The sequence below is a fragment of the Sander vitreus genome, chromosome 23 (assembly GCF_031162955.1).
Source record: "Sander vitreus isolate 19-12246 chromosome 23, sanVit1, whole genome shotgun sequence".
In the NCBI taxonomy this organism is placed as follows: domain Eukaryota; kingdom Metazoa; phylum Chordata; class Actinopteri; order Perciformes; family Percidae; genus Sander; species Sander vitreus.
Genome location: NC_135877.1, coordinates 16675519 through 16683399, shown reverse-complemented (window position 1 = coordinate 16683399; position 7881 = coordinate 16675519). Strand labels below are relative to the sequence as shown.

General features: G+C 39.1%; 1 protein-coding gene across 1 annotated transcript in view; it reads right to left on the bottom strand.

The window, feature by feature from the left end:
- The window catches only part of magi2a (membrane associated guanylate kinase, WW and PDZ domain containing 2a), a 230460-nt gene extending 226716 nt beyond the window's left edge, over positions 1 to 3744 (bottom strand). Inside the window, 1 exon segment of the mRNA XM_078242955.1 lies at positions 3282 to 3744. Within this exon segment, the coding sequence (XP_078099081.1) occupies positions 3282 to 3582 (301 nt within the window). The 5' untranslated portion in view covers positions 3583 to 3744.
- Between the last annotated feature and the right edge of the window lie 4137 nt (positions 3745 to 7881).

Sequence of the window (7881 nt, the reverse complement as noted above, 5' to 3'; positions counted from 1 at the left end):
GTAAAAGAGACAAACTAGGGGATAGTAGGGGTGTAAGAAAAAAAAATGTATATGCTTGAGTATCGCGATATTTTATTTAGCAATACTGTATTCGATAATTTTTTTTGTTTACGTGCAAAAATATTCATGTAAGACAATGGTTCACGTTTATGTTGTGTTTAAACCCCCTACCGCTAGATGGCTATGTTGAGACGCACCACTAGTGTCCTTGCCTAACAGTGCCTAGCAGCGCCTGACTTTTTTCTAGAAGCTAACAATGTAGCTATGGCTGAACTTTGGCTACGTTAGCATATAAAAATGTGCTCACTAAGAACCTGTGAACCACAATCTTTTCTGTGTATTGAATTGTTTACCTAAAGTAAACTTCTTTGACTTTTATGCACATCATGTCTTTTTTTTTTTTTAAATATTAGTTTTTCTAAAATTATACTTTAAAACAATCCCAACGCACAGTTTTGAAACATATTGCAATATATTGAATCGTGACCCATGTATCGTGATACGTATCGCCAGATTCTTGCCAAAACACAGCCCTAGGGGATAGTCCCAATTTTAGGGCTGCAACTAAAGTTTATTTTCATTATCGATGAATCTGCCGGTTATATTCTCAATTAATTAATCAATTAATTATTGTCTTTATAATATGGGTAAAAATGCACTTTTTGCTAAAAAAAATTAAGATTAAATAGTTTTGTGTCAATTAACTTATCTATTAATCCAATAATAATTTCCGTCCTACAAATATTCCCGGAGTTAACCATGTTTTTGCAGTACTGTAGGAACGGTTACAGTGTTCTGTTGTAAACGGTACATTCTGAGATCAGACCCGTCCACGCCACCACATAACGGCACCCTGCTATGCTACATTCATCCAGCTCAAAGGAGTGTTTCCACATCTGCTGGTCAACTACAGTATCTGCTTCCATGTCATGTGGAACATTTTGGAGCATTTGAAATATTTTTTTTAGAAGCACTCTGTGGCTCTAGAGCAGGCAAATCATTACAAGTAAACAATACAAATGATTTTTTATTGCACACAATCTTTTAGAAAGTATCATAAGAATGGCATAAAGCCACAGAGCAAGAGCACATGTGTATCATCTGTCAGCCCTGGCTTATTGTGATAATACTGTACTGTGCTTTTTGACTCTACTCAATAAGGAATCTACTGAAATAGATCGTAGGAGTTAACGGGCCTCTGCTGCTGAGCAGTGAAAACTATCTGTTACTGAACACCCTGCTGTAAGGACACGGCAAGGGTGTTTTCCCCCCATAATATTTACTTGTGCACATGTTTACTAATATACATATCAACCCTGATATTAAAAACAACTTGACACTGTCAACAAGCGATTGAGCAGACGCCTGCAGAGCTACAAAAGAATATCGATCACTTTAGCAATCACTGGAGGATATGAATATTTAATGGAGGAAAAAAAGTAACACATTAGTTTGATATAGGCTTGGCTGCCTTTTGAATAAATCCCTGGTGCGATGCTGAACGCACACCCACGTCGTCACACACATACAAACACACAGGCTAAGACTTTGATCCAAAGCCTCTTATGGGGTTTTGCTGATTTTTTTTCACCCCAAAATGAAAAAAACAGATCCTCCTCTCAGCTGACAATGCATAACACCCAGTGTCATTAGCTGCAAGGATCAAAGACACAGACGGCCAGACAAGTGTGTCCGTGACATAAGAGCTGCACATCCAGTGGACAAAGTTGACAAGCGTTAGATGTAGTTGGTGAGAGTTAGGCAAATTTAAATAACTTGTGCTCTTTAAAGTTGAGAGTCAACATGGGTGCTCTGGCAGCTGCATGTGTTGCAATTCAGAAATGTCTCCAACAACTATGGAGTCTGGACGGCACAATCTTGGCTTCATGTGTCTGAAAGTGAAACCATAGCACTTGCTTAAGCAATCCACTGCACTTGCTTGAAAAAAAAAAAAAAAAAAAGTATTCCTGAGGGGACTACCGCTGTGTCTGTGGCATTCAATATCTCTGACCTTATCATACTTTATGGTGTTTTTCATTTCTCATGACACCGCTATATTGCTGAAATAGGGACTTTGGAAATTGTTCTAACATTTATACAATATGCTCTCCAAATCCAATTAATGTACCACAAATTGGATAATAAATATTGCATACTAAAATGTCTGCTTTGCAAAAAAAGCATATGTGATTCAAAGGTTAAGAAAATATAGAGCAATTTTCTCTCCTTCAAGAAAAAAAAAATAAATAAATAAATAAAAAAAAAGACTTCAGTATCGCAGTCATTACATACATCTAGGGCCGCAACTAAAATAGTCAAAAGTGTCCATTACAATTTTCCAGAACTCAAATTGACTATTAAAACTTTTTGTTTTGTCTGATCAACACTCCCAACCCAAAAATATTCAGTTTACTATCATAGAAGATGAAGAAAATCAGCACATTTTCACATTGGAGAAGCAGAACTAAAGAACTCTTGGCGTTGTTGAACAAAATGACTGCAGATTAACTTGATTAACTGTTTCAGCTCTATACACATCAATTCTAAGGGGGTATATGTGAATATGTCTATTCCTAATGTCCATACAGGAGATGTTTGCTTGTAACAGTATTGTTCTGAAGTTAATTCCGTGTGTGCATGTGAAGCAGGCTTGGTTTGGGACCATTTCAAAAGGAGTCTGATAAAGTGCAATCCAATATAATCATATCCAATATCTAATCTAATCCAATGCAGTGGTATTATACCTAGGCTATTGGATATTCAGTAATCTGACCTATGGTGGCTGCGTGACTTTTAGAAATATTACAGTGAGTACAGCATCAATAGGGTATTATATATTTGTTATTATTAGTTGTGTACAAAGATGAAACCATACTTGTGCACTTGAATTGTGTGTAACACTGGCGTGTGTATTTCTGACTGCCACAAATGTAACACACCCCCTTGAAAAGCTACACCACATAGCAACAAGACCTTTACCAAAACACGTCTAAAACACCTTTTTTACAACAACGACTGGAGAGAATATTAATGTCTGAGTCCAGAAGACTTGTAACAACAACAAAACACTACAAAAAGTTAATTTTCTCAACATGGTTTGTTTATAGCATCGAGCATAGGGGAGGCTATCAGTTTTAGGAGACAATAGCACTTCTGTCAAAACACAAAAGCGTGTCAAAAATCTAACGGGTTTTGTTTTTTTGTTGTTGTTTTTTTTTATGTCCGGGAAAAAAATCATTACGAAATGCGGGAAAGTTGGTGTGAAAGCTTAAAAACCTCACCTTGTTTGACACACTTGACTCGGACGGGGTCTTTGCTGTGTTTGACCACAGCGTGGACGTCCCTGGTGGTGAGTCCAGCCACTGGGGTATCATTGACTTCCAGGAGGAGTTCATCCTGGCAGAGTTTGCCGCTGTGGCAGACCGCTCTGCCCGGGAGAAGCTCGCCGATAACCGGGAACAGTCCATTCTCTGCGCCGCCCTTCAACTCCAGCCCCAGCTCCCCCTCCTCATTTCTGCAAAGGACACTCTCATGGACTTTGTTAGTCCAGTGATTCTTCCTCTTTCTCAGGCTCTTGGACATGGCTCAAACAAGGGGAAATCACATGAGTGCGGCCGTGGAAGAAGTTTTACCGCTCTTTGAAGTCCTCCACTGTCACCGTACCACTGTAATGTGTCCAGTTTCAACAGTAAAAGCCAATTGTATCCATGTCAGCGCACACACTCACAGCAGCTGGATCATCAGTCTGCCTTTGCATTAACTGGGAGCTGCTCAACTTGTGATGCCTTCATGCGATGCCTCAGAAATCGGTATTGACAGTTCGGTGTTCAAAAACGACCTAGCAAAGAATTAAAAACAGAATTTAGGATAATCTATATGATGCCTTTAGCTGAAAACTAATCATTGCAGAGAGAAAGCATGAAAGCCACTCAATAAATAACGATAGTATTAGTTTATTATCATACTCTTTTAGTTAATTTATTTAGGAAGTGGTAATTTAGGCTTAAGGACCTACACCTGGGGGGGGGGGGGCAATATAGACTTATTGCTGGCCCTGTAGCCTATGTCAATATTATATCAAAAAACAATTTAACATAATATTTTTTTTGTAACAAAAAGCCAACTTTGTATGAGCATTTATCCATAAAATATCTACACAAGCCACGCATTGTTCTGTGTAAGTTCATTTCTAAAAAGTAACAATCTTAAGTGGCACATTTATTAAAATACATGAAGGAAATGTGTTTACAACTTCCAAACTTCGAAGTTTACAAGTTTACGACGGGCACCTGAAGGCAGCATCCAGCTCCAACCAACCCAACTGACCCGGATGTGAAGGCTGGAGGAGGAGAGAGGGAAGGATTTTCCCAAATCCAGCTTTCCATGGGAAAAAAAGGAAAAGAGAGAGCGAGAGAGAGAGCGAGAGCGAGAGTGAGAGTGTGTGTGTAGCGGTATTTCCACTGGCATGGCAGCAGAGTAGCAATAATACGTGTTTTTTTTTCATACCACAAATATGTCTCTTCTTTTTGACATTTGCTTACAGACACTTAAGATGCTGCAGATTGTAAGCTTCAGAAAGTTAGATCAACTGACTTGCTTTTTTCCAGCCGCATTGTCATTCCTTTCCCCTCGAAAGTGGAACTATGTCAATTACAGTCTATTTCTGGATGGACAAGGGCCCACAAAGATCACCTAGTTCAAATACTTTGTTGCTACAGAAGTCTTTCAAATACATTTTCATTCTTTTTTTCAGGTGAACTTCACAGAAAAGGATTTTTATTTCCTTGAAACACCCTCAAAGTTTTTGGTGAACGAAGCGTTTGTATTTTATGAAACTCTTTCAAAGTCTTTCTCAGCTTCTTCTCATTAATATTTAGATTCGGAAGCATATTTTGTTACCTTTTACAGCATTTGTGATACACAGTCAGTTTGCTGTACTAGTTTTGTCATTCGCCAAAAGAAATGGCTTGAAAGAGAAAAATCCCCTTGTTTTTATCTCAAACTAGAGGAAAGGTACGTGAAACAAACAAAGAACTAACTGAATATAATCCATCTTCAAACAAATGTGTGTTGTGGGTATTTACCTTCACATAGTTGACATCTTTATAACTTCCAATCTGCTTTGTGGAGCCTCTCCTAACATCTCGTTTCACTCAGTTACTGAACTCATATTCAGTAATGATAGTTTGCAGCTTTACTTCCATAATTGTATGGATATACAGTACATATATAATAGCTACGTTGCGGAGTTGTCTGTCGTGGCATGTTAATCCTTTTTGAGCCTCAACATCGTGTTTTTCTCATAACAAATGAAAAATTCCAGTAATGACTTGAAATAACTTGTTTCCCATAGGAAGAGTCATTATGATCAAGTATAATTTTTTCTGCCTTGTTCAAAAGGGTTCCTAGAAAATGTCGAAACTTGTGTAAACAGAGTCAAACTATTAGAATTTTTCATAATAGTGTGCTGTTTCAAAGCCAACTCCACACAGCCGGATATAAAAATGTGCTGGAGGGATACTGGGTGCATTATAGTGTTGCCTATCAATCTATTCATCAGATTCTTAGGTTTGTTTATTTATTCTTTGATCAGATATTTCCTTATTTAAACTATAAAACTTTTCTAATGTTAAATTATATTTTATTCAGGTAAAGGTTTATATTTAGCATATACTTTATTTTGTTGATTTAAAAAAAAGGGGTTAAAACATCCTAATATTTCCCTAAGTAAGGTGTCATGCAATGGCACCAATATCCCTACTGTAGTCTCTTATGAGTTTTTATTGACCCAAAAGAAGTCAAATTTAAAGGAATAGTTTCACATTTTGGGAACTATTGTATTATTTATATCCTTCCGATAGGAAAGCTGATAACACTCTCATACGCTAAATATGAAGCTGGAAGCAGGAGATGGTTAGCTTAGCTTAGCATAGTATAACAACTGGAAACAGGGGGAAACAGCTAGCATACGAAACGCAAACTGTAAAAACAACAATTTGTGGTTTACGGATTAAACTATTTTGTTTCCTTTAGATATAACCCCATAACTACAGACCATCTAGTTCTCATCAACAAAGTGAATAAGCATTTCTTTAAGTATATTCAGTGCAAAAATAATGTAATCAGCCTGTCAAATAATCACCATGTGCAGAAATTGAATTGTAGAATGTCAACCCCTAGGTCTCCCTCAGTCCTCAATTGTACCTATGGCCCTGCTTGTGACAGACTTTTTAAACGCCTCCAAACAAAGGGAGAAAGAGCAGATATCAAAAAGACAGAGTTGTAATTTCTCCTCAAAACAATTTAGCTGCCCTTGAGTCTTGGTGACGAAAAAGCGACAGACAATGCATCATTTTCTTCTCCGCGGGATTTGGTAAAGGGCCTCTGCATTCCAGAGCTGGGAGCACTGCGGATTCGGAGCGAAAATTAAAAAAGAGAAAGAAAGGGAAAGAGAACGGGAGTATTTTAACAAGGGCAGGAATTCTGGAGGCAGTGTTTGAACAAGGAGAGGAATGCTCTGCGCGTGGCAGAATAAGTGCCGGGGAGGAGAAGAGAACATCAACAGTGCAGGGAGTGAAAGGACTGGAATAACAGTGTGGGATTAAACTGCGTGAGATATGCCGGGTGCACAATGAGCCCATAAGTGTGAGTTGATGAGAATATGACTATTGAACATAATATGTGTTAACAGAACATTTTCACAATTCCTGTTCATATGATTGTCATTTTTCCTGGAAATGTGACACACATGCACAGCAGCTTCATTTCCTTTCTGCAGATTCATATTGCTTGAAATCTGCCATCAGTCCAATCTACATGGCCAGATGGGAGTTCATTGGCTCAGTCAGTGACGCTGCCCTTGGGATTGCTACGCCGCTCTGCTACATGATGTAATGGTTATGACAAGCCTCATTGCAGGATAATTAAAGCTGGTCAGGAATAAAGCGAAATTGCCAGATGATGGCTTCCGCTGCCAATGAAAGAGGAAGTTATTATCCACTTTCTTTGAGCGAACACTGCCATTCCAGCTCCAGCGGAGTCATTGTTGGGAATTTGGCTGCTTGTTTTACATCGCACTCGATACAGGGTTGAATGATTGAATAGAAGCTGCTCTTTCCACGTCGTCAGTGTGTGGTTCAGTTTGTCTTATTCAGGCCAATACATCTGATGCATTGGACCTGTTTATTTCGCTACCATCTGCTCGACCTTGCAAAGGAAAGGTCCAGTCCATCACTCTGCATCTCCCTTTGCTTGACCCCTCGAGGATGAAGGGGTGCCAAGACATGTGCAGCTGAACCTGGTAGCCTGTCAACAGCATCTCTGGCTTTGCTGGAACTGGCAGAGAAAGGATGGGGGCACTGTACAGAGTGGAGGCAGAAGAGAGTAGGTAGCAAATAACCCATCCATTCATTTTCTGGCTATTTTGGTCAAGGGTCGACCCTTTAGTTTCAATCAAGCCAAACCTAGTTTGGTCTTACCAGACCAGAGGAGGGTCTGGCTAGTCCATACAGCATTCCGGGATGGGAGAAAAACGTGTTCTGGTTTATTGGCATTTCTTTAAACAATCACAATCACAATCGTCATGGGTGGCGCAAAATAGACTCGGGAAGATACTTGTTTTGGTGGAACATGTGTACGTTCATAAGTTATTTTAGTCGTGCAACAGAAAACTCAGATTGGACAGATAGTCTAGCTAGCTGTCTGGATTTACTAGGCAGAGATCTGAGGAGCAGTTAACCATAGTCCTCATAAATTCACCGGTTCAGTTTAAAATTCCAACAGATCAAACAGACATCCTGCCGAAAAGAAGGACATCTGGCGAAATTTCAAGCTGCACCGGAGCAATCCCGGAAGTGGAACGCGAAGGAGTTAGATTAGCAA